This window comes from Microtus pennsylvanicus, chromosome 4 (genome assembly GCF_037038515.1).
Source record: "Microtus pennsylvanicus isolate mMicPen1 chromosome 4, mMicPen1.hap1, whole genome shotgun sequence".
Lineage (NCBI taxonomy): Eukaryota > Metazoa > Chordata > Mammalia > Rodentia > Cricetidae > Microtus > Microtus pennsylvanicus.
The window spans coordinates 23825195-23851649 of NC_134582.1; the positions used below are offsets into that span (position 1 = coordinate 23825195).

The following is a 26455-nucleotide window of genomic DNA, read 5'->3' on the forward strand; positions in this document are numbered from 1 at the left end:
GCTGAATTTTATGGAGGTTTCAAGGTCCCCTCCCCTCAGAAGACACTAGCTCTTGTCAAGTTGACATAAGTCTAGCCAGAACACTAACCATTCATAATACATCTTTCTCTTCCCGTTCTGTTGTTTGGTTGACCTTGTTACAGAAATATGCACTTTTAGACCGAAAGAAGGATGAAATTGAGTCCAGACCTTTGTTTTCATCTTGATGGCTTTACCATAAAAGACCTCGGTGTGCTGGGATGGTGACTCATGTCCTTGATCATAACACTTGAGAAGCACAGACAAGAGGATCTCTGTCAATCTGAGGTCATCCCAGTATACATAATGACACTATCTTAAAACAATGGGGGTTGGAGACATGACTCAGTGGTTAAAAGAGTACTGACTGCTCTTGCAGAGGATTCAGTTTCAATTCTCAGTACGCACAAGGTGTCTCATAACCAGCTGTCAGTCCTAAGGGATCTGATGCCCTCTTCTGCCCTCTGAGGATACCAGGCACACAGACATATGCAAATTGCCCATACATCAGAGATAAGTGAGTGAAATTTTAAAATTTAATTTTAAAGCACCTTGGCTTGCAGTGGACATGTAAGGAAATAGATCAACTTGCGAAAGACTTGATGCTCTGGTGCTTGGGCTAACAAATCTTTGCCTTTCCTTTGGTAAATTGATTGCTCACACCCACAATAGGCTTGATAAGTGAGAAAATGCTAAAGGAAAATCAAATAGGGAAAGATAGGATGAAGTATACTATCAACACAAGAAATGCCTTTACAGCAGCTGAATTAAAATAACTGCAGTTCAGATGTGGACGGTTTGGTTTGTTTTTCCTAGGGCTAGGGACAGCATATAGGGCTTCTCACCCACCTTCCTGTGCTCGGCCAAGGAGTGCTCTACCATCAAGTCATAAGCTCGGCCCTAGTCCTGGTGTGCATATGGGCGTTCCACACCCTGCCTTGAGTTAATCTTGTATGTTTCTTCCTGTTTGGTTGCCTTTTCTTCTGTTTGCTTCTATGCCTGCATTGACTGCTGAGATTCTGCTTTGCCCTTTGTTGTGTAACAGTTTCCTCAAAGAACTGAAATATTCTGTGGTGGTTTGAATGAAAATGGGCCCCATAGATTCATAGAGAGTGATGCTACTTGAAACGATTTAGGACAGGTGGCCTTGGTGAAGTAGGTGTCACCTCGCTGGAGAAAGTGTGTCACTAGGGGTGCACTTCTGGGTTTCAGAAGCCCAAGCCAGTGTCTTTCTTCCTGCTGCCTGTCAATCCAGACGTGGACCTCTCAGCTAACTCTCCAGCACCATGTCTACCTATGAGCCGCCATGCTTCCTGCCATGACAATAATGTACTAAGCCTCTGATACTATAAGCAAGCCCCCAATTAAATGTTCTCCTTTATAAGTCTTGCTGTGGCTGTGTTGTCTCTTCACAGCAATAAAACATTGGCTTAAGACACATTCCATCCTGATTATTAAGAGGGAAAGTAAATAACTCAAGATAGCTACAGGAAGTCCCTGAAACTACCAGATTCACTAGGTCTCTCCCTCTCCAAGAGTATGTGAACAGTAAAGACTTTTGAGAGCTACTCTCAGACAAGCCATTACAAAGAGGATTCTCAGATAAGCCTCACCTCCTGGAAGAAACAGAGACCAGGAGAACTTCCTTGAACAAAGACCAGGTAAGCCACCAGGTAACAAAGACCCTCCAACTTGAGCTGCCTGCAGGCTGTGTGGTATTCCAGGTTCCCGGCTTTGATGAGCTATCTATCATCCATACTGTGGTGGACTTTGGTGATGGTGCGCTCTTTGGATCACTTCTCCTCCTAGAAGTAACCCCTCATATTCCTGTAGGTAACCCCAACAAAACTTCTGGTTCACCAAGTCATATTTTGATGATACTCATATTTTGATCCATTGTGGGCTTCCTATCTGGGGTAATAGGTTGTGTGTGGTGTGTGTGCTGTGTCTCCCCTGGAAAGTTTGTCCCACAACACTCCTGGCAGTCCTTTGTGATGGGGGAAGGGGTTCAGTTGGCAGGAGTGCTTTCTCTGCAAGCATGAGGACCTGAGTTCAAGTCCCCAGTGCCCATGTAAAAAGCCAGGCAAGACTGTATGCACCTAGAACCCCAGCCCAGGATGGTAGAGACAGGCATGTCCCAGGTTGATGGTTGATTGCCTGACCCAAATGAGCTTTGGGCTCAGTGAAAGACCCTACATAGAGGAAGACACCATTATTCTCTGGTTTCCACATACATGCATGTGTTGCACATGCCTACACACACCGTGTACCATACACACATTCACAAAGCTACTGCATTTGTCCTTGATCCAACCTTCATTTTCTATATGTTCAATCATCTTCTAACTGCTTGCCTCAGCCTCTTACTTGACTTCCATGAACCAGCTTCCTCACCAAATGGCCACCTTTAGAGTTAAGCTTTCCTGGGATTTAGCCTTGCATCTTCATCCTTCCAGGTCTATGTGCATACTGTAGTTTTACTTTTGACTCCATATGCCATTGCTTCCTGTATTCCCAGAGCGTCAATAAGTATATTCTTATTCCCATCCTACCTAGCCTTGGCCCATGTTCTCAAGTTCATTGCCATGGTTTTTAAATGATCCCAGTAGAGCTGGAGATGGTTCAGAGGTTAAGAGCACTTGCAGCCTTTCCAGAGGACCAAGGTTCTGTTGCCATCACCCATACCAGGTAGTTCGAGACTTAACTCCAACTTAGGAAATCCAATGCCTTCCCCTGGCTTCCAAGGGCAATGCACACACATGATGCACATACACTCAGGCACACACATACACGTTAACAAATCGTTCAAGTGACCCCAGTGGGGTTTTTTTAGATACGTGGAGAGTTCCTGAATTCATTTTTTAGTCTCATTGCTCTGCCTACAATTGTTTGACCCATATGATATGGTGAACGTCACACTTTGGGTTTCTGGACTAACCCTTAAAAATAACTGGGTCAGTATCATCTTGTCCTCCAGTGGGCCATCATGCAAGTGGGACTACTCTGTACATTTGTGAACAAATCAAAAGTATGACTTTGGTTTCAGAGCGGTTCATTAGATAGCAGCGGATAAGTGATACGGTTACCTCACCTCGTTCCCGGGCTCAGTTAATTATTTTGCACCTCTGTACCCCTAATTGTAATGGTTTTATTTGTGTGCTTGCTTGTTTTTCCTCTTACCAGCAATTCTGAACCTGACGATCTCATGCATGATCAATAGGCTGGTAGAGTTATAAGAACTAGTGGGGAGAGGCCGGGCAGTGGTGGCGCACACTAATCCCAGCACACGGGAGGCAGAGGAGGCAGATCTCAGTGAGTCTGAGGCTAGCCTGGTCTACAAAATTGAGTTCCAGAACATCCAGGACTGTTACACCAAGAAACTCTGTCTCAAAAAACCATTATAATAATAATAATTAATTAATTAATTAATAATAAAATTAGTGAAAAAAAGCACAGTTCTAGATTCAACAATCACAAAAAATTCCAGTGTTACAAAGTTGGAGAGCCAAGATGAATTTTAAAGTAAATATGATTAAAACAACAACACTGTAAGTGGTCAGCCCATAAGAATACCTGACACAAAATGATAAGTAAATGCCTATTTAAAATAAGGAAGAGAAGTTGAAGATATGGTCCAGTAGTTAAGAACAATTGTTGCTCTTGCACATCAGGGACCCTGGTTCAGTTCCCGGTGTCCACACATGGGTGTGAACCAGGCTCTAGGGGGTCCAATGCCCACTTCTGACCTTGGAGGACAGCAGACTGCACACAGCGCATATACAGACGTGCAGGCAAACTCATCAGTTTTTAGATAAGAAGCACGGTGCTTCAGACCTGTAATCCTAGCAACAGAGAGCCTGGTAACCAGCCTGGATTACCAAGAGAGACCCTGTCTCCAAAAATATGGGCAAGCCTATAATTCTAGCATTTGAGAGGTGGAGGCAGGAGATCAAGAATTCAAAATTATCCTCCACTATCCTCCAAGCCAGCCAAAACTACATGAGACCTAGTATCTAAATAAGTAAACAAATGCCTAAATAAAAATAAAGGAAGGGAGAGATGGTAGAAGGCAGGGGGAAGATGTAGAAACTGGAAGCAAAAACGAAGGCTCCAACGCAGAAGTGCTTGTTTCGGCACTTGCACGAAGAAGCTCATCTAATCATGCAGGTCGCCAGCTTGGTCAGCAATTCACAGCTCTTGAGGGACTAACAAGCCCCTCAAAGGGATTTCCCCTCCATTATCTCACGTGATCATCACAACCAAGAAAGGCAGAGCCTAGATTATTATGTCCCCTGGAAACAGACACCAAGAAGACACATCACGAAGCTAGTAAGCGTGATTTAACTCCCTTCTGTGCATCTCCCAGCAACTGGGCCCTGGTCCTGATGTTGTGCTCCAAAGACATGCACACCTGCGCCTGAGCAGAATGAGCCAGCCAATGAAGAACCCGCATCCAAGGAGGAGGGACAGGGGCGCTGCCAATGGCTGAGCTCTCCCTGAGACAGATGTAGCTAATGGAGACCTAGTACTGCAGAGGGACGGTTGCTCGACCAATGAAAGGCTGGGACCAACCAGGCTGCAAGGCCAGCCGGCCAGTGGGGCGCCAGGGCGGGGCGCGCAGTCGAGCGCCAACCGCAAGCAGGGATCCGCAGCGTGCAGCCCGGTCACCACCCGCCATGGCCCGCGCTGTCCCGCTGCTCGCCATGCTGGCCACGCTTCTCACCACCGCTGCTGCAGGCGGAGACGCCCCGCCCGGAAAAATCGGTGCGGGAAGGATGTGGTGGAGTGCTCACTGAGAAGGACGGGCGGGAAGAGGGTTTGCAGCTGACCTGGGGCAGGGGAGGGCTGCTCCCAAGAGGAGCTGGGTGCAAGATTGGCTAGGGGCTGGTGGGCGCGGAAGAAGCGTGCACAGGGGAGGTGCTGATGGGGAGGGTGGCGTGGGCACGAGGAGGGGTCCGCCTGGGAAGGAAAAGGCCTGAGCAGGAATAGCCACTGACAGCTGTCCGCAAGGCGCACGGTCACTGAATATTTACTTCTTGAGAAGCTCTCGGGTGACAGGAGCTGGGCGGTGGCCTTTGCAGGGGTCGGCTGAGCGCGCTGTGTGTTACAGCACGCTATGGCTGTGGTTCCTTCAGGACGCCAGGCCCTTGCTTAGGATGAGAAAGTTCTGTGTCTGGAGGGCGTTTGGCAGGTTCTGCGGGCTCTAAGAAGGCTTCCTAGAAGTAACATCTAACGAGAACTTCCGGTCTTTAGAAGGTAGTTCCTTCCACGGGACAGAACAATAAATAGATTGCTGGGGGTGGATTTGCTGAGTCGGATGAGTGTGGAACTTTTTTCCCCCCTCAGGCTTGCTTAGACAAGCAGTCTACTGCACAGCCCCACAGCCCAGTATGGAGAACTCTTAATGGCTGTCATTTTTTTTAATTAATTATTATTATTTGTGTGGTTCCCCCAACATTTTATTCCGAAGTTCTTCAGACATACAGCAAAGTTGAAAGAATTTTGCAATCTTATCCATGTGCCCCCCACATTCTGCTCTTTGCACTGTTCATATTGTATTGCATTTCCAAATAAACTGCAGGCACCGGGACACCTCACTTAATTCACCGTGTATAGTCATCGTCACTCGTTTGTTTGCAACTTTTTTCCTGCCTTTTGTTTTAACCCTGCATGGCTCGAAGTTTCTCAAATCTCTTTGCACATGGATTCCCACAACCAGAAATGCTCAGTTCCTATTTGTGGGAGGACAGAGTAATAATTCCACTAGGCAGCCCCTGGGAACCCCAGTTGTCAGGAGTGCCTTGGGACAGCTGAGATGACGGGGATTTGCCAGGGCCGGTACAGTGCTAAAACTTGACTGTGTGAGAAAGCTTCAACAGGCCACAGAGGGTTAAGGCTGGCCAGAGCACACTGGAAATATTGATTTGTGACTAAGAGTCTGCACAAGAGAGAATCCTGGGGGCTACGGTATTAAGAGAAGGTCGAATGGAGGTTGACTTCGGAGCAAGCTTGGAAGGATGACTTAGGCAGGTTTAGGGACCAGGGATGGGCAGCAAGGACGTCCTGCAACAGAACCAAATGGCAGCTCTGTAGCTTGCAACCTGCCTCCTTCCAGCTTGTCCCCAGACATACCTCACCATCTTCCCAATCGATGACAAGCTGCCCTTTAGCTTCCTAAACACCTTCAACCCCCTTGGTGGTTTGGACTGTACCTAGAGAGGAGGACAGGGTGCCTCCCATTAAAGGTCACAGTCCTTGGGCTCCAGTAGGATTCTGTCTCCATGCTTCTGAGTCCCCCTCGGTGCCCTTCTTTCTCCTCTCGCTGACATGCAGATTTTTCTCTAGGGTCCTGCTCAGATGCCTTCTCTGTGCAAAGCCTGTATCTGTTGCTGCCTTCTCAGGATCCCTGAAAGCCTGTTGTCCTTCTTGGTTATGGATCGTTTTAGCTGATTATGCACGAATCTCTCTGCCTGTTGGCTGCTTAAGTTCCTGGAAACCCAACCCCCCCTTGGTTCATCTCTGAGCCTTGGCACATCTTATAGAACAAAGAGCAGTGTCTGTTAGGTATGTTCCATAAACCTGCTCACAGTGATAGGACATCTTACTTATAACCGGTGGCACTTCCAGCCCTTGACATGTCTGTTTCTTTAGAGAAAATAAGTAATTTGGGAGTCTCTCCAGAGGAAGAGGAGGGAAAGAGAGCAGAGTGGTTAGGAAGAAAATGAGGGTATTCCTGGATGTGACTCTTAAGTACTGAGAAAAAGGAGTTGGTTAGTTCACCGTGCAATAGATGTTTCTGGACTTTGTTATCGGCCAGGGTCTGGGGACAGCATAATCCTGCTTCCTCTGTGTCCTCAAGTCATTTGAATGTGGTGTGGCAAAGGCAGGGGGAGCTGCTGGAACAGGCATGGGCAACACCGGCCTCTCCTTAGAAGGTGGCAAACTGGGCTAACCGAAGCACCCGGGGACTGGGGAAGTCTTTATCTTCTCGCCTGGCTGGAGGGGAATACCAGACTGTCAGTGGGAGGAAAGCCTCGTTTCAGATGTTGGGCAGACGGAACTGCAGGCAAGGCAGTAGCCCAGCCCAAGGGTTCATAACTAGTTCATTCTCCCTCGGGGCTGTTTGTTGACCACTGTCTGTCTAGACAGTGGTTCCCAGCAGCATCAGGTGGTAGGTTGGACTTTGACCAAAAGAGCCAACAAGTAAATATTTTGGGTGTTCCAGGCCATTTCACAGTATTTTCCCACTGACAGTAAGTGAAAGAAAGGGTGTAGCTTTGTTGGCAGCTGTCATCAGCACCAGGTGGCTGAAAGGGAGAATCACTTGAGCCCAGGAGTTCCAGGCTAGCCTAAGCAGCACGCTGAGGCACTATCTCAAAAGACAAAAGAAAGAAAGCCTGCTGGGCACGGTGGTTCATTGTAGAGGCAGAGGCAGACAGATCTCTATGAGTTCAAGGCCAGCCTGGTCTACATAGGGAGGCCTTAAGAAAGAAAGAAAGAAAGAAAGAAAGAAAGAAAGAAAGAAAGAAAGAAAGAAAGAAAGAAAGAAAGGAAGGAAGGAAGGAAGGAAGGAAGGAAGGAAGGAAGGAAGGAAGAAAGAGAAGGACTTGTGCCTATAACATTTCTTTTTTGTTGTTGTTTTTGGGGGGGGTTGTTTGTTTATTTGTTTGTTTCTTTGTAGCCTGTCCTGGAACTAGCTCTTATAGACCAGGCTGGCCTCGAACACACAGAGAGATCCGCCTGCCTCTTCCTCCCGAGTGTTGGGTTTAAAGGTGTGCGATTTTGGCCTGTGGGCTGTAGTTTGTTGATCCTGACTTAAGGAATGTTTTTCAGCCCACTAACAGAAGTACTTGGTCAGTAACTGTTTTCACCAGTTCATCCTGAAATAAGAAAAGTGGAGGGCATGGGGAATTTTATACGAATCTAAATTTATTCTCTATTTTCTTTAACATTCATTGATGTATAGAGAGGGGCAGCATTCATGCCATGACTCGTGGAGATGTGGGGACAACTTCCAGGAATCAGTTCTTTCACGTTCCAGGGATCAAATTCGGGTCAACAGGCTGGCAGCAAACCTTTACATGGAGCCATCTGATTGGCCCAATTTATATTCCTTTCTATTCCCCCACCCCTTCTCTCTGTTTAGTTTGGTTTTTTGAGACAGGGTCTCTGTGTATCCCTGACTGTCCCGGAACTCTCTCTGTAGACCAGACTGGCCTAGAACTCAGAGATCTGCTCAATTCTGCCTCCTGAGAGCTGGGATTAAAGGTGTGCACCACCACTGCCCTGGTCAATTTATTCTTTTTTAAGAGCATTCTTAAGCATTTTTAAGAGAATTTTGAGATTCTTTCCTTTTCTCTTGCCGATAGGGTCTTCCTCCTGAGGAAGGCAGTAGGTGCGGTCGGTTAGGTTTAGAGCGTCTGAAAGCCCTGGCTGTGGATTCCCCTTTTGAAATTCCATAAGCCTGCTACATGCATGTGCCAGGAGCCTCCGCTGTGCACAGGGTAGTGCCTTACTAACCAGCCTCTCTCCCGTTGTGCCGTCTCTCCCTCCCTGCCTTGTTCGGGCTTGCCGACACAGCTGTTATTGGAGCTGGGATTGGGGGCTCTGCCGTGGCCCATTTCCTTCAGCAACACTTTGGACCCCGAGTACAAATTGTCGTCTATGAGAAAGGGGCTGTGGGTGGCCGCCTGGCCACCATCTCCGTCAACAAGCAGAACTATGAGAGCGGGGCAGCCTCCTTCCACTCACTGAGCCTCCACATGCAGGACTTCATCAAGCTGTTGGGTGAGTGTCCAGCATTGGGGTCTAGTGCCCGCTGCCCCAGGCCCTTCCCAGACTCCCCCAGGCCCTTGTGGTCAGATCGTCCTTTAGCTCCATCTCCTCATTTTACAGATGGAGCAGCTGAGACCAGAGAGGGGAAAGAACTTGCCTGAGGTACACAGTGAGTTAGTTGCAGAGCCGGGATTAGAACTCAGGTTTGACTCCCAGGCCAGTCTCTCCCTTTCAGTGTACTGCCTCTTAGTTACTGCAATCATATCAGCATCTATATCCTACATCCTTTATCTACATTGCCCACCAGACACTTGGTACTCTAGCAGGTGGTATGTGGACATGACCTCACACCTAGCCAGCCTTTAGGATGAGAGACAGATCTCCCTCTAAAGAGACTGGAACTCAAATCCTTAATACCCTTCAGCTGAGATGCTAAAGTGATCAAGTTGGGGTTCAAAGTCAGCATCCTCTAAACTCCGAGTACGTATGCTGTCTGCTGAAGAAGTTCCACTTCTCGGAATTGGTCCTGCAGGATCACGTCTTGTAGTTAGGCAAAGTGCGCACATGCGGGCTCATTTGCTACAGCAGGATTTTGAGATGCCCTCCCGCCCACCCTCTCTGTGCTTGGGGTGAAACACAAAGCCATGTAAGTATACAGGAGACTGTTAGGGATGCAGGATGTTGTATGTGTTATGTCGGGGTGGAAGAGACCAAATCATGGCCACATACATGTTCATGAGTGGAGTGTTCTTTGAATTGTAGAATGCTGAGAAGCTAGAAGGAGCTAGTGTGAGTTCAGGGATCCATAACAAAGCCAGCCCTGCCCTGTGAGCCTTTAGACATTCTGGCTTGGTAGCATTTCCCTCTCTCTTGGCTAAGCGGGTCCCTGTTGAAGAAAGTACAAAATGGGACATAGTTTTCATTTTCTTACTCACTAGGAAGAGCAAATGATTTTCTCGATGTATTCATTAGCATGCTACCTATAAACAGGAAGCACAAAGGAACAAAATAGTTCCAGCCCTTTGCATCAGGAAGGGCCCAATGCAAAAGCTCAAGGCACTGTTGGGCCTCCTGAGGGCCATGAAAGGGAGCTGAGGGGCTGCTGGTCTCCGCAGGGCTGAGACAGCGGCGAGAGGTGGTGGGCAGGAGCGCCATCTTCGGCGGGGAGCATTTCGTGCTGGAGGAAACCGACTGGTACCTGCTGAACCTCTTCCGCCTCTGGTGGCACTACGGCATCAGCTTCCTGAGGCTGCAGATGTGGGTGGAGGAAGTCATGGAGAAGTTCATGAGGTAGGGCTGCAGAGCGATGCCAGGAGGCCAGGGAAGATCTCAGGAGGGAACTGATGGTTTGGAAATTGTGAGAGAGTGGTAAAGGCCAAAGCAAGGACCCTGCCCAACCCAGTGCAGGCTCAGGGCGAGCCCCAGCCTGAGAAGTGTGTGAGACAGGGCCCCTGGCTTTGCGACACTAGTCTTCATTCCTTCCTCCCACTAAATTACCGAAGCATGAGTTGCAAACTCAGTCTCTTACAAAGGCTAAAGTGGGGTGAGCAAGGCCCCTGGGTGGACGAGAACAGCGGGGTGGGGTAGCCTGAAGAGAAAGACCCTCTGAGGGAGGCAGCTAGCTGCAGCACACTGACTAGCCCCAAGGAAACATGTCATGGAATTTTCCAGCTTTTCAGTGTTTATCACCAATTGACTTTGTGAACCAAATGAAACATTGATGCAGGCCAGACGCAGCCTGGGGTCACCTGTTTGAGAGATTTCTACCCCTACTTTGTCCCTCTAGAATGGTAATTCTCAAGCCGGGCGCGCCTTTAATCCCAGCACTTGGGAGGCAGAGGCAGGTGAATTTCTGTGAGTTCCAGGCCACCCTGTCTTCCAGTCCCACGTCCTTGTCTTCTTCCAGCCCCACATCCCTGTCCACCCCCTGGACACTGCTGTCTAGTAGCACAGTTGAAAGTCAAGCCCAGAGAAGGCAGCAGTTCACAGACAAACTAATCCAGAATATATCAGCAGATAGCTCCCATCTGTGCTAGCTCTGGGGCTGGAAGGAGGAGTAGTAGAGACAAGACAGGAACTCTGGGCAAGTGAGAGCCCTGCCGGATCAAGTCAGATATCCAGTCACAGGCGGGGACAGCAGTGGTCTGAGGCTATTGCCATCAGGACCAGCTTGGACCTGAAGGCAGGACAGACTAGAAGCTAGTCACCCATGTTCAGAGACATATCAGCCCCTTGGGCAGGAAGTGTGATATAATTGGCATCTAGCCACACGAGGAAGCCAAGTCCTTTGAAATCTTGGATTATTTGTATCTCTGCACTGTCCCTGGCTACCAGTGAGGAGGTACAGACAAGCGCACTGTAGCCACAGAGCAGGCTGAAGGGATCAAGGGGTAGACCTCTAGGGAGCCTCTCTGCACAAGACTCCAGTCCCACGTGTCTCCTAGGATCTACAAGTACCAGGCCCATGGCTATGCCTTCTCGGGCGTAGAAGAACTGCTCTACTCCCTGGGGGAGGCCACCTTTGTCAACATGACCCAGCGTTCGGTGGCCGAGTCCCTGCTCCAGGGGGGGGTCACACAGCGCTTTATTGATGATGTTGTCTCTGCTGTCCTCCGGGCCAGCTATGGCCAGTCAGCATCAATGCCTGCCTTTGCTGGTAAGTGCACAGCCCTCAGCCTGCCTGTCCACCTTGCCCACATCCTCAGAACAAGCTGGGTCCTATGAAAACCATGTTCTGGCTTATTATTGTTGCCCCATTTTTTTTTTTTTACTTTTAAAATCACACTATATTTAAGCACGTTGCCCGGGGTTCGTGGGAGGAGCCTTGTCTTGGCAGGAGGAAAGCCCAAGATCTTTCCTCTCTTCCCTCCCTCTCTTTCCCAGGAGCCATGTCACTAGCTGGGGCTCAGGGCAACCTGTGGTCTGTGGAAGGGGGCAACAAGCTGGTTTGTTCCGGTTTGCTGAAGCTCGCCAAGGCTAGCGTGATCCATGCCACAGTGACCTCTGTGACCCTGCACACTACAGGTGAGTGAACCAAACAGGAGTTATGCCCCTGCCATTCCTAGCCAGCCCTCCTGCTCTCCTGGACCACAACCAGAGTGGTTCCTGCTGGAAAGTATTTTTCAGAAAAATCAGGGAAAGGCCCACAGACCACTAGAGGGCGCTGACGCTCTTCGCGTCGGCACTAGGAAGCTTCCTACCTGTATCTATTATTCCTTTGATTTCTGATCATTTGAGTGGCATCCTTACCTCAGCCAGTCAGCAACAGAACCAGAGAAGGGCTTAGGCCTTCCTTCTAACATCCAAACCAGTGCTCACCCAGCGGCGGCATCAATATGGAAAGAAGGGACAGCTGAGCTGCCCCATGATGCCAGACTCTCTCTGCACCCCCAGTGCTGGGTCCCGGATGGAAGGAAGGTCAGTGGGGTAGAAGCAAAGGAATAAGTGGACGTTTCTGTTCTCTCTCCTACTAGAAGGGAAAGCCCTGTACCAAGTGGGGTATGAGAGTGACAGGGGCAACAACTCTGAGTTCTACGACATCGTGGTCATTGCCACGCCCCTGCACCTGGACAACAGCAGCAGCAACATCACCTTTGAAGGCTTTACTCCCCCCATCGATGACATTCAGGGCTCTTTCCAGCCCACTGTGGTCTCCCTGGTCCACGGCTACCTCAACTCTTCCTACTTTGGCTTCCCCGACCCTAAGCTTTTCCCCTTCGCCAACATACTCACCACAGATTTCCCCAGCTTCTTCTGCACTCTGGACAACATCTGTCCAGTCAACATCTCAGCCAACTTCCGGCGGAAGCAGCCCCAGGAGGCAGCAGTGTGGCGGGTGCAGTCCCCGAAGCCCCTCTTCCGGACTGAGCTGAAGACCCTCTTCCGTTCCTACTACTCAGTCCAGACGGCGGAGTGGCAGGCCCACCCCCTCTATGGCTCCCGCCGCAGCCTCCCGAAGTTCATGCTCCATGACCAGCTCTTCTACCTCAACGCCTTGGAGTGGGCGGCCAGCTCTGTGGAGATGATGGCCGTAGCTGCTAAGAATGTGGCCTTACTGGCTTACAACCGCTGGTACCAAGACCTGGACAAGATTGACCAAAAGGACTTAATCCATAAGGTCAAGACTGAACTGTGAGGGTTCCAGAGAGAGTCCAGGAACTCTGCCCCACACTGAAGATGGAGCCCATCTCAGCAGCACCGGGCTAACATTTACGGGCTGCTCCGCTCTCTCTCCCACCGTGTATTGAGCAGATGTCCCCTGTGGGTCCAGGTGACCTACTGTCTGCCTAAGGATCCTCTTAGAGGCTACCTTTTTTGTTTTTTAAGGGAGAGGTTAAAAAAAGGGAAGGAAATTCTGGCCAGTGTTTAGGGGGAGGGGGTTGGGTGATTTTTTGTTTATTTCTTTCTTGGGTTTTCTTTTCTTTTTCTTTTTTTTTTTTTTTGTTACTGTTTTTCAAGAAAAAATAAAAATTCAGACTCCAAGCCACTTCTGACTTCGCTTTCTCACTAGAAGCCAAGATGTCTGAGAGAAGGACTATATAGCAGAGAACTCAGCTTTCTTTCCTTTCCGTCTTCCAATACCAACCCCCCAAAGGCACAGCCTACAGTAAAACATTTACCGTCAGCTACCTAAAGAGAAGGCAAGTCAGAAAATGTCAGCGTTTGGATGGGCTGTTTCGTGTGGGTTCCAGTTCAGAATTTCTTCAAGACCATCGCCGCACCTCCCAGCAGCACTGCGTATGATTGACATGACATTTACTCCGACATTGCCATCAGTAGAGCCCTGGGCTACCTGTCAATCAGGTAGGAAAATGAAAACAGGTTGAGCCATAGGAAGAACGGAAGCTTTTGATGGCCCCCGGAGGGATTGGCCTTTCTCTTTATGTAAGGGTACAGGAGTCATGTGATGAATCTGTCTTGCCCAGGAGGCGAGTCCTTGGATGGTAGAGAGTGGTCCTACCTCACCCCTGAACTCCTCCCCTGAGCAGAGGAAAGGACGGTGTGGGATGGAGTTCTTCAGAGGTTAATCTGGTGCTTTCTCTGGTTCTAGCTTCATGTAGAGAATTGTGCCTTCCTTTTTCTGTACCTATAAAGATCAGTAGACTGGGGCTGGTGATGTAGTTTAGTAATAGCATCCGTGAGGCCTTGGCTTTGACACCGCCAAACCATTACAGAAACAGATCAAATAGACATCCAGGGTCACAGGCGTAGCTCAGTGGAGGGCATATATTTGGAATGCATGAAGCCCCAGGTTCAAGTCTCAGCACCACCACGCTCCCAAATTAGCTTTTGAAGTGAAATTTGTCTTTGTCCCTTTGGACCTGGGCCTTTCTGCAGAGGGAGCACACAGGAGTGGAGCCAGTGTGGAGCCCGCACACGCACGTGCATGCGCGCGCGCACACACACACCCCTCAGACTTGTTAAACTGTGCTTTAGGGGAGAGGCTTGGATGTACAGAGGAAATATGACCGCCAGAGGATCGTAGCCCAGAAGCTTGCCCAACAGATAATCCTAAGATTCATCTGGCTCTTTGTTCCTGCAGGGAAGGCAAGAGCTCACAGAGACAGCATAATTTGTCTGAGGTCTCAGCTCAGTTTTCTAGAACTTCCCCAGTCTGGAGCTTCGCCTTAACTGAGGTCAGCATAAGAGCAGAAACTCCTCCCGTGCAGTTAGACTCACACCGGAACGAAGGTTCATGCTTTACCGGGTGATGGTGGCGGCAGTGAAGAGACGGTCTGTGCGTGGTGGCTATTACAGAAGCCGTAAGACTGGCACCCCAGTAAAACAAATTTTGGCTGAAGTAGAAGAACAAATGAAAACTCCCTGAACAGTGAAGGCCTTACTGGGTAAAACCATTTGAGGCCATGTGCAGAGCACAGGGCAATCCCCAGGTCCTTCTCTCACAGCCAAAGACTGCAGTGTCAACAGATAGGCCATGTGGACTAGCCCTGCACCAATGCCTGTAAGGGCCAAGTGCTGATTGGTTGGGCTTCAGACACTGGACCAGTAATAGGGTGATAGAGTAAACCGATTTGCTTAGAATCACAGGTTTGAATAATAACCATCTTGGGAGCAGAGGTCTTATCTAAATGTCATTGCTGTGAAGGTACCTATGCACCCCCCAACCCTCAAGTTTAGTGACATCAAATTGTGTGATGGTGTCTTCCAGAGAACTTTGAAATGTAGGTGGCACAGGCTGTCATCGTATGCCTGGTATTGGGCCAGAGGAGCAAAGACAATACAAAGCGTACCCAGCTGACTCTGCCCCCTTGGGTCCCTAAGGAGAGTATGGCTTAGACCCAGGGCAGGTCCTTCCCTGGGCTGGGATTTCATGCTAAAGCTAAGCTGGCTATACTTCAGACCCTTCCTTTGCCTGAACAGGCAGGCCTAAACAGCTCCAAACCAAATCCACTCTCAATGCCCTGAGGCCCGCTTGCCCAAGCCTTCAAGTTCATCTCATGGTCTCATCATTTGCAGGACAGATTCCAAAAAGGGGAACACAGGCCAACTGAAAGCATCCCGGGGCCCACCTTGCCTTCTCAAGCTAGAACAGACATTCCCTGCCCAGGCCCAGAGAAGCCTTTGAGTCTGACCAGCAATGCAGAAGGGCACCACCCTTACCGTCTGTAGTCCACAGTATAATGAGTACTTAAAACCCTGCACACAGGGCTAAGCGCGTCGCTCGCTCATTAGAGCCCTGCCTAGCGTGCTCCAAAGCCCTGACTCATCACATCACTGCCTGTAATCCCAGCATTGAGTAGTCAGGCAGGAGGATCAGAAGTTCAGGGTCTTCCGTGGCTACATAGTAAGTTTGAGGCCAACCTGGGCTACATGAGATTCTGTCTCAGGAAAGAGAAGAAAAGAAAAGAAAAAAGAAAAGAAAAGAAAAGAATCCCACAAAACTCTACACAGATATTCTACTTTGTAGAGCAGATGACCCGAGCCGTCTTTGGGGCCAGGGTGCTAAGGAAGGCCTTGCTCTTACCCACTCATGAAGCAGCGCGAAAGGAAGTAAGGAGGCAGACGGTAGGTCCCTGGAAGCCTTTGCATTTTATCTATGTCATGTTCTAGGAAGTGTGTATTTAGCTTTAGACCCAAGTAAGTTTCTAGATTCCTTATAGACTCACTTTTCCCAAGGCCTAAGCTCCCCTGCTCAGGCCCAAGAGGCCAAGTTTCAGGCCAGCCAGAGGGTCAGTGGACTAAGACAAGCTGGCAAGCCTGAAGACAGTTCAGCCCCAGGACCCACAGGGTGGAAGGAAAGAACTGACTCCCAGAAGTTACCCTGTGAGTTTCACAAGCGCATGTGGGATGCGTTTGTACATACGTTCTTTCTCTCTCTCTTGTGCTCTCACTCAAAGAAACAAACAAACAAAAACCCTTTTTATAGGAGAGGCTTTTACACATTGAAGTCCCAGGATTGTAAAGACCGGGCAAGAGCCTGGAGATAGTGAAATTTCATCCGCTCGTTTCAGATAAGGACCCAGCAATAGGGAAAGTCTTCACCTTGTATAGCAAGTGTATACTAAGCATCTCTAAGATTCTAACGCACCCTCTATAAGGATGGCCTTTCTCGCCAAGAAGAGGCTTTCCTCCTGCCTACACTACCCATGCTCCCCCAGGACTCCTGTAGCTCACCTTCTCCCATAATGGCTTCCAGTGAAGCCTTGGAAATTGTTGTACCCATCGCATGGGCCTATGACCCAGAGAGCATAGGGCTTGGAGGATAGATAGCTAGGTGGTAAAACAACTCCTTAGCATGGACAAAGCCCGACTTCGATACCCTGCCTTTAGGGGCACACATAGATCCAGAGCACATCTGTGGGAGCCTTAAAGACAAGCAACCCCTACAGAAGTGGCTGCTAAAGGGATCGGCATGAGCTGGCACGTGGAGTCTATTTTCCATGTGTCTGGAACCAGGCCAAAACTTCCCAGGGTAATTTTAACCAGTATACACTCTACAACAATACCAAAAAAGGTAAGCTACTTTCCAGCCCAGACAGGCACATACCTAACCATTGGCTTTTCGTGAATTAGACAATTAAAGCATTCCACACTGAAGCTGTTGTACGCACATGGGCTCAAGCAGCCGAGCGAAATGTTCCCACAGTGGGCTATTGACCCTTTGTAGGACGTTAGCTCTAACGTGTTAGCTCATCTCACCCACGGAAAATAGCCCAAGCCCCTCAGCTGTCCTGGGGGGAGGCAAGGTATTTTTAGAGCCCAGGACAGCTGATTGGAGATTTGCTGTGGGATTAGAAGGCCCAGGGGGATAAGATTCAATTACAAGGGGAAAGAGCTAGTATCAGGGCAAGACCCAGTATGGGCTTTAGGATAACCCCATACTGCCGGGGTTGGTCAGTAGAATGTTTTGATGTGACCCAGTGGTTCTCCAAATGCGGTCACAGATGGCAGCATCAGCTCCCCCACAGTAGTAGAGATTAAAAGAGGCCACAACACTCAAGTGGAAAAATAGCAAACCCCACCTAAGTCAGCACCTCTGAGTACTGAGCCAGAAGTCTGCCTGAACAAGCTTCGCACTGACTGACATTTTGAGGATCGCAGACACTGGTACCTAGTGCTGCAGATAAGTGGCTGGATGAACAATGACCTATCCAGTTTGCCTTGCAGCTCTTGAGTGTTTAAAATCAGAGTTCCCCTTCCAGAAAAAAAGAAGAATAAAAAGAGGGGGAGAAGATGCTGATGCTGATTTAGGACCTCTTGGGCTACCAGAGACCCTTAGGGGGAGGTTAGGTCTGTTCTGCAAAGAACCCTGGGGCTAAGGGCAACCCTTCCCACTCGTGGCAAGGGTCATTGCCACAGCATCCAGGAGAGGCTGAGCCCTAGCTTGGTACTGCAGAACCTGGAACAGCCTTTTAGGACTGTGTGTCTTAGTAACTTGAGTCAGCTGGGTAGCGTATCGGCTTATGACAGCCGTGTTCCAGTTATACAGCTGCTACAGGGAAGAGTGCAGAGGAAGTCTGCCACCATCTCAAGAGATAGAAATGGAAGCAGTATTTGTTTCCTGAGTCTCGTGTATCCAAGGCTATACTCATAGCCAAGGGTGGCCTTGAATTTCCTGACTTACCCACCTCCAGACTACTGGTATTACAGATGTGCACCACCCTGTTGTTTTATGTAGTGCTAGAAATGGAATTCGGGACGTCATTTGTGCTGGGCAGACTCTTTAACTGAACTACATCCCCAGCCCAGCATTTTCTAATAGCCTGGTTCACTCTTGAGGGCCGAGTCCTGGGAAATGCTCACTCAAACTGATCTGGAATTTGTTTCTCAGGGATATCCAACCCGGACACAATTTTAGTTTCCTAGTCACAAGGAGCAAGCACAATGCCTTCCTTTACAAAAGACAACATTTACTGTTTATCAGCCTTGCAGGAACACAGTGGGTGCGGGGAGGGAGGAGTCGCAGTGGCCACTGACTTGGTGGCTCAGAAGATGCAGGTGCAACCCACCGCGATGGTCTCCATGACGACGCGGTGACGGCAGGGCCCAGGGCGCGGAGGTGGCGGACAAAGGCGGCGGCGCACTGGCACCTGGCTGAACACTGGCACACTCACCATGCTGCGGTCCTCCTGCATGGTGAAGGGGTTCACGCAGCCCAGACAAAGGCAGCGCGCCTCGGGCAAGTCCGCAGGAATGCGGCTGGGGTCGTGGTTGATGCTGCAGGGAGCGAGCCGGTGGGAGAGAGCCGGTGGGAGAGAGCAGGGTGAGCGCCACCATTAACAACAACGGGAACTGCCCGAACCATCCCCAGGGTGTCCTATAGATTAGGGAGGGTTAGGGCTAGTGACAAGGGTGTGTTGTAATGAACTCTGCCTTCCCAAAAAAGGAGACCCCGATTTGGAAGTCACTGCTAGTCAGATTCTGTCACCACCGTGTCCCCAGCTTCCTCCTTTTACCCAGTAAGATACCACGGGGACCATGGAAAAAACTAAGCCTTCCCTCTTATCTACCCTGTTTTTATATTGTGGGGAATTAATCTACAGGGAGAAAATGTTCACAAGTGGGTGTAGACTCTGCATTGGAAGAGGATCTGGGCCTGTGTTCTATTGTTTTACTGAACCTCAGAGACTCAACAAGTTTTAGGATGTTGTGGATTGGTTTGGATTGATTTTTTTTTATTCTATTCTTTGTTTTGTTTTTGTTTTGGGGTTTTGTTTGTTTGCTTGCTTTTTGTTTTTGAGACAAGGTCTTGTTTTGTAGCTCAGGGTGACCTCCTGCCTGCAATCCTCTTGCCTCAGCCTTCCCAAATTGTTGATTTTTTTTATTCTATCATCTATCTATCTATCTATCTATTATCTATCTTCCATCTATCTATCATCCATCTATCTGTCTGTCTGTCTGAGATCAGAGGGTACCTTACAAGGAGCTAGAAGGCAGCTTGTAGGAGTCAGTTCTCTCCTTCCCCATGTGAATTCTGGAGATTGTATTTTTATATACATACTACGTTCTTGTTTTGTTTGTTTGTTGTTGTTTTTTTTTGTTTTTTTTTTGGTTTTTCTAGACAGGGTTTCTCTGTGTAACAGCTCTAACTGTCCTGGAACTCGCTCTTGTAGACCAGGCTGGCCTTGAACTCACAGAGCTCTGCCTGCCTCTGCCTTCCAAGTGCTGGGATTAAAGGTGTGTGCCTCCACCACCTGGCTCACATACTGTGTTAAAAGAAAATCGGGATGGCTCAGTGGTTAAGAGCACTGGCTGTTCTTCCAGAGGACCTGGGTTCAATTCCCAGCACCCACATGGCAGCTCAAAGCTGTCTGTAAATCCTGTTTCGGGGGATCCAACACCCTCACACAGACATGCATACAGGCAAAATGCCAATGCACATAAAATTAAAAATAAATAATTTTTTTTAAAAAAAAAAAAAGCAAATCAGTCTTAGACTTGAGACACTCATAGTGAGATCCTTCCGAGGTTGTCTCAGACCTAGGAATATCTTTCTTCTCTGTCTCGATTTCCTCCTCAGTTAAACACAAATGAGAGGTAAGAGAATTAGACCTAGGAACACCCGGTGTCAGTCACCTCATTGTGCTTGGGAGCTCCTTGGAAATAAATTTGAAGTCTCCTGAATGAGCCTACAGTTTTACAATCTCCATGACTGGCACATGAGCACAGCCAAGTAGGAGCAAAATGTGGTCTGAAGGCCCTTTGCTGATTGCATTGTCACAGTCCAAGGCTACACTGCTCAACACAGTAGCCACTGGCTATAGCACAAGTGCCGACCTAAATCTGAGTCAATCTATACTAGTCCTTCAGTCTCATTCCGGTGGTTCAGTAGTCACCTGGCCACCGCAGTGGACTTCATCCCAGGGAGTTCTGGCAAACAGTGCTAGTCTAGAGTCTTAGGATATAGGCAGTGTAGCTGGCAAAGCCCTGGGCTGAGTCTGTGAGCGAGCTAGCTATTTCTTCACTCCATCGAATCCGTGGACCTTGGGCCTCTTCTGCACGCTGACCTAGGAGGTGGAGATGGACACACAGACATTGCCTCTGTAACCCAGGGCCGCAAAGTGATCCCCAAGTCAAAGCAGGGGCCATGTACCCCAAGCATGGAGAGGCAGGCGCAACTCTGTGATCTGGGCATCAGTCCTAGGGATTCTGACTGGGTGAACACGGGAACACTGAGGTGGTTCTGAGGCAGATTTTAAGAAGAAACCTGTCTGATTTGAAAAGTGTGAGCATAGCCAGTAGGCGTGAACCACCATGCTGGACAGAGTACTTTAGAAGTACTACATTTGAGACCTGGAGGATAAAAAGACAGCGCTGTGTATGTCTATCTGTGAAGGACATACCACCATTATTATTATTCCACTGACAGCTGGGGAAACTGAGGCTCAGCAAAGCTATTCAACTGGCCGAAAGATATGGAAGAGAGATTAAAATTCACCTGAATCCCAGGTCTTGAACACAGCATCTGGGACAGTGGAAACGGTGGCCTGCTGGGCCCAGCCCACCTACCTGTATCCCCAAGGAGACAGGCTTCTCTTGTTGGACAGCCACAGCTGCAGGTTGACCTCGCATTTCCTCTTGGCTGTCTCAGAGCTGTTCCTCAGCTGGGCCACCATCTCTCCAAGGTTCCTCTCATACTCTTCCATTCGAGCATAGGGCTTTACGCGAGAGACCAGGTCCAGTGGCACCTGGTGAGGCCCAGGGGCCAAGGGGCCAGGCCGCCCTTGCCCCTTCCTTTTGCCTTTGGTGTTTCGGGGCTGGCTTGGCCCCAGGAAGATAGAGATGGCAAGAAGGAGCAGCTGAGAAAGAAGGCTATTGGTCAGAGGCCAGAACCAAGTCTCTCTGGGCCAAGGCTTAGGGTGAGGGCAAAGAAGAGAGAGGCCTCTGTGTTGGCCGCCTTGTGTATGGACACTTGTGTTGGGCACTGATGACACTCCCACATCTTGAAGTCCTTGAAATCAGGTACCTCCAGAAAATCCCCCTGCCCACTCTAGTTATTCAATCTGCAGACCATAGTTGCTTCCCAGGAGAGCTCCACCCCCTCCCAACTGGCTTTCCCAAGCCTGCCTGGCTCCTAACCAACTCACCGTATCAAGGCCAGTGGCGGCCATTGAAAAGCCTTTCTGACATTGCCACCTTCCCTCTTAATGTCCTTCCTGAGGCCCTCTGGGGGTGGGGGTCTCCTGTGTCCCTTCTGGCCTCCTCTGCTCTTGTGCTCACCATGTTCCTTGCTGTGGGAGGGAGTTTGCACCCTGCCCACCAAGTCCTGCCTTTTCCTTCCACCTTCTGAAAACCTTGCCCAGCTGTGGGCTCTAGGTCACTGCCTCAGCGTTGCTTCTGGACATCTTGGAGTCGCCATGCCCCACATGTCCCTAACACGTCCGCAATTGTACTTGGACATGTGATTCTTTGATATCTCCTTAGCTGTTCCCCCCAGGGACAGACTCCCTTCCATGCATCTTATCCCCTTGTGCCTGCGTCTGCAGAGTGAACGGATTCCACCACCACGCCTGCCCGGGACCTCAGGGACCTCAGTGCTGTTAACTGTGGGGGTGGAACAGAAAGGTAGCGGAGTGGCAAGGGCAGGCATGGCTGGGGAGCAGGGCTCTCCCTTGGGGCAGCAGGGTGGCTGGGCCTAGCTTCTCTGGAGACTCATCAATGGAATAAGAAAGAGGATTCGTGAGCAGAAGCAGCCTAAAGTCTTCCAGGGACGCGGACGAGGGAGAGGGGGGTTGAGCCGCTTATAGGTTTTGCCGAGAGGAAATGAGTTGAAACAGAGTGGGCGAGAAGGAACACTGCATGGAGCTGGCGGAGCTGGCGCGTGGTTCCTGTAAGACTTCATTTCCAGATCTCTCTCTCCCTCTCCCTCTCTGACACACACACACACACACACACACACACACACACACACACACACACACACCACCTCCTCCACCTCAGCACCAGACAACCTACCTCACACCTTATTCCAGCTCACTGTTTCTCATTCCATTTCGGAGTCTTACCAGACTCTGTGCCTTCCCTGCATCTTGGCCCACGGGGGTTGGGGGGAGGTGGAAGGGGGACAGGCCTGGTTTATCATCCAGGCTACCCAGCAAGCTTGACCCTTAAAAACAAGTCCCAGCCTAGCCCCTCTTGGCAGAGCCACTTGCTGGCATAAAAGCCATAGCAGTGAATTAGGTTGCTAAATTCTTCCCTTTGGTCCTACATTCTGCAGCAGAAATATTTCCCTCACTGCAGGCCGACTCTGCTGAGCTGCCCACACGTTCCTCAACTCACCTTGCAGGGGAAACAGACCAAATTCAACATCCCCTCCCTCAGTTTCCAGATGGGTAACAAAGACAGAAGGATTTGCCCAAGATCATGCACGCTGCCCAGATTGCAGAAGCCAGGTCTGGAAAAGCTCTAGTGCCCGAGTCTGCCCAGATCACCCGGGACACTTCCTCCTGAAAGAGTTCAGTGTGACCAGGCTATGCCCAGAGCCGTAGCCCAAGCCTTAGGTCATGACTGCAGGCTGAGACCAGGCTCTGTTTCTCTCTGGGCCTGAAGGAGAGGACAGAGCTGGTCCCTGCAGATTCCAAGCCAAACACAGGCAGCCATTAATCAATGGGGGAAAGAACAGCTACCGAGAAGGGAGCACCACGTACCAGGCTGTGTGGCCAGTCCATCCCACCAAGCCAGGCAGCAGGCCTGCAGCTGCCACGGGCCAGGAACCCCAGATGCCGCAGGGAGAGAATAGCAGCAACAGGATGGACTGAGGCAATTATAGCTCCACGGGGGGCTGCTGGGGGGTGTGGGTGGGTGGGCTCACTGTCAGCTGGGAGCCTTGGGCCCCCAGCTGGCTGGGCCTTAGCACAGTGGCAGGCGGTGAGGGGTGTGGGGGCAGGCCAGGAGCCAGGCCCTGAGGTGCCCAGGGGCTGTTGACCGAAGGACAATGTCCTGTGTGTCTGGTGGGGCCCTGGCTGATGGCACCTCCGCCTGTGGCCTGCGGCCGGCTGACCAGCCAGCACCCACAGCGCCAGTTAAGACAATCAGCTTCGTTTGCTTTGGGGATGGCCAGGGGGAAGGAGGGGAGGAGGGATGGGCTGCTGGTTGGTCAGAAGAGAAAATGTACTGAGACTGTCTTGGTCCAGAGCCAGACAGTACTATCTCCCAAGGAAACCGCCTCAGGTACTCTAACCAGCCTCAGGTGAGCTCACTTCTAGTTACAGGCAGGGAAACTGAGGCCCGAGCAAGAAGGGAATTGGCCCAGTATTCCACAGTGAATTAGCCATGTCAGAACTGGGATTTGGGCCTGGTTCCGATCCAGAACTCAACACGCCACGCTACAGTGTTTGTGTTGGGATATTTTCTGCACAATTCTAGCCCTCTGTGAACAGGTCTCCGAGTCTGCGTGCTCCACCCAGGCCAAGGTGCAGATACCGAAAAGCTTCATGGAAGTAACCTTCTTACAACCTTCATGGGAGTAACATTTGCCATCTTGCATGAGAGATCTCCCCTTTCAGGGCCTATCCCCTGTCTGACAACTGCTTATGACCTTCCTTCTCTCTCACTCTCGTTCCATTCTCTATATAATGAGAGTCACATCCCAGGAGTAGCAGCCCCTGCTGACTCCTACTGACTGCCTACGTCTGTTTCCATATCTCTTGAGGCTGCTACAAAGAATAAAGAAATAGGCCATGTCATAGCTGACAATGCTTGGCACAGAGGAAGCACTCAATAAACACTTTACTGTTTATTATAAAACGATGCTGTAATGATTATAATTATTACGTTTCTTATTATAAACAGCAGCTGTCTTAGTATTGGGGCTCATGGGCCTTTTGCACCTCGTCCTTATACCTCTCAAACCAACCCTGCTGGCTGAGACACTGCCTGCAGCCTTCCTAAAGAGGGTTCCAGCTTCATGAGCTCAGGTGACCCAGGGTCCATGGGGCCCCAAACGCTAAACTGATGGCGAACCCTCTGTGGCTAAGGCCACTCACCTTGAGTGAACCGTTAACTGAAAGTGGGAGAGCAGTAAGTACACTCCCTGGGGGGTGCCCAGGGGTGGGGGCAGCAGAGGAGGAAGGGGTGGGCGAGCTCCCCTGTCTTGTCTTACTGAGGGCCAGTCTTGGCCATTTACAAGAACTAGGGAGAGGAGGAGGGCAGGGTGAGAGGCTCCTGAATGTCACAAGATTAATCTGTGCAGGGCAGGTTTCCACAGCATAACTGAGGAGCTGGCTGGGGCGTGAGCTCCTTGAGAGATACCACCATATTTGGTCAAATACTAGAGAGGGCTCTGTGCTGTCCTTGGAAACTCCAGAGGGCGGGAGACTCTGAAAAATACCTCCTTGGGCAGCAAGCCCCCACCCCCACCCCTGGCTGTCCCAGCCCCTCTTTGAACAAACGAAAGGACCTGGCTGAGGGGTGAATGGAGGCAGCCTAGCTAGTTCTTGGCTTTCTTCTACTGCTATAGAGGGGCCCACGATAAGGTGAGGATATTGAAAAATACATACTAGGATATGGAGGTTCCTCTGCCTTTCAGAACCCCAGAAATATCCATCCTGTTACTTGCTAGAATATGGACCCTTCCTTCTAATCCCTAAGGACAAAACGCAGCTGCCCGTGACCCAACTACATGGTATGCTGATAGAGATTCCCAAATAACAGAATCTAGTAGTGCAAACTGTGGTGGCATCGCTTGCAAAGTGGAAGCAAAAGGACCAGGGGTTCAGGGACCTCTTCAGCCACACATCACATTCAAGCCAGTCTGGAACACAAGAGACCTAGTTTCAGAACATACTCAAGAAGAGAAGGTGGGTGTCCATCTATTCCCAGTGTTTTAGTCCAGAGATATTGGCGCAGGAAACCCAGGAGTCTTCATTTTTAATACAAGCCAGTCTGGAAGCTACAGAGATCTTTGCTTCTCACATAGTCCACGCCCCATCCAGGGTTGAAGTTCAGAGAGGATGGGCCTTCCCAGGTTCACAGGGGCTTTCCCAGGCTCACACAGTATTTGTGCTGGATCTGGAAGCAGAACTATCCCCCTGGTTCTATCCACTGGTCCTCCCTCAGTGCTTATACTAACAGCCTTGGGCTAGGCTGAGCATCCTTGCTAGTTTGTAGTGGACGGAGAAGCTAGGTCAGTGCTTCTGAGAACTCAGCTTGCTTACAATGGACCCCAGAGACAGCAAAGTAACTGTCACCAGTTTCCCCATTCCTGGGATGTCTTGAACCAGAAAGAAGCCGTTTCCTACAGCTTTGGCCTTGAAAAACCACGGTAGAGTCATTGATTGTCCCATAGTGATGTCCAGAGTGTAGACCTGTGGAATCCAGTCTCAGAGTTTGGTGCAAGGCCAGAAAGGAAGATGAAGAAACCAGGAATTCAGGTCTCCATCTGCCTTGTGTATGAGGATGGAGTCCTCGGATCTTCACGAATAAGGAATGGAAGCACCTGTGAAGATGCACGGATGGGCAGCCAGCAGCCGCAGCGATCCCTTGGCACCTCTACTACAGACCTGCCGGGAGCCTCACTGCACTCACCACTAGATGGCGCCAACAGAAAGCCAGACAGCCTTGAAGAGCAGCCGCGGCCGTTCCTTCCTCTCTGAGTAGACGCTGAAGCTGTGGGCAAGGCCTGTGCCTGCCCCTGGCTTCCCAGTAACCGTGCTGTTGAGGAGCAGTGTTAGAGGTGTCTTCCGCATCAGAACAGACATGGCCAGCCAATCTGTGGAGGGCAATGACTGAGTTTCTTTCCTTTTTTTCTTTTGGGGGTGAGGGGTGGGGTTAAAGACAGGGTTTCTCTGTGTAACTGTGGCTGTCCTGGAACTTGCTCTGTAGGCCAGGCTGGCCTCAAACTCACAGAGATCAGCCTGCCTCTGCCCCCCGAGTGCTGGAATTAAAGACAAGTACCACCACTGCCCGTCTGTGACTGAAAGTTTCTATCTGCTGACCCCAGAGTACCTGCTTCCTTTCTTTGAGCATCTACTATGTTCTAGGACTTTAGTATCTGAAACACGGCACCATTGTCTCAGCAAACAGTAACTGCGAGCCTGGGGCAGTAGTTCAGTTGATAAAATGCTTGCCACGTAGGCATCAGGGCTTTGGTTCAATCCCCAGAAGCTAAGAGGAGAAGCCAGGAGTGTTGGTGTTCACTGCGTACTCTAATCCAGTGTTGGGGAGGCAGAAACCAGCAGATCCCTAGAGCTTGCTGGCCAGA

The 26455-nt window shown here is 50.1% G+C and overlaps 2 protein-coding genes across 2 annotated transcripts; one reads left to right on the forward strand and one right to left on the reverse strand.

Moving 5' to 3' along the window:
- The first annotated feature begins 4593 nt into the window (after nt 1–4593).
- Nucleotides 4594–13278, forward strand: Pcyox1l (prenylcysteine oxidase 1 like). Its single transcript, XM_075968516.1, has 6 exons — nt 4594–4782; nt 8599–8805; nt 9909–10083; nt 11238–11449; nt 11677–11817; nt 12267–13278. Exons 1-6 carry the CDS (start codon nt 4695–4697, stop codon nt 12926–12928), a joined length of 1485 nt encoding a protein of 494 aa, XP_075824631.1. The 5' UTR covers nt 4594–4694; the 3' UTR covers nt 12929–13278.
- Nucleotides 13279–18232: 4954 nt separating this feature from the next.
- On the reverse strand, nt 18233–25952 carry Il17b (interleukin 17B). Its single transcript, XM_075971119.1, has 3 exons — nt 25809–25952; nt 20764–21053; nt 18233–18471 (listed from the first exon to the last, which is right to left on the reverse strand). The coding sequence occupies exons 1-3, from the start codon at nt 25950–25952 to the stop codon at nt 18240–18242; spliced, it is 666 nt and encodes a 221-aa protein (XP_075827234.1). The 3' UTR covers nt 18233–18239.
- Between the last annotated feature and the right edge of the window lie 503 nt (nt 25953–26455).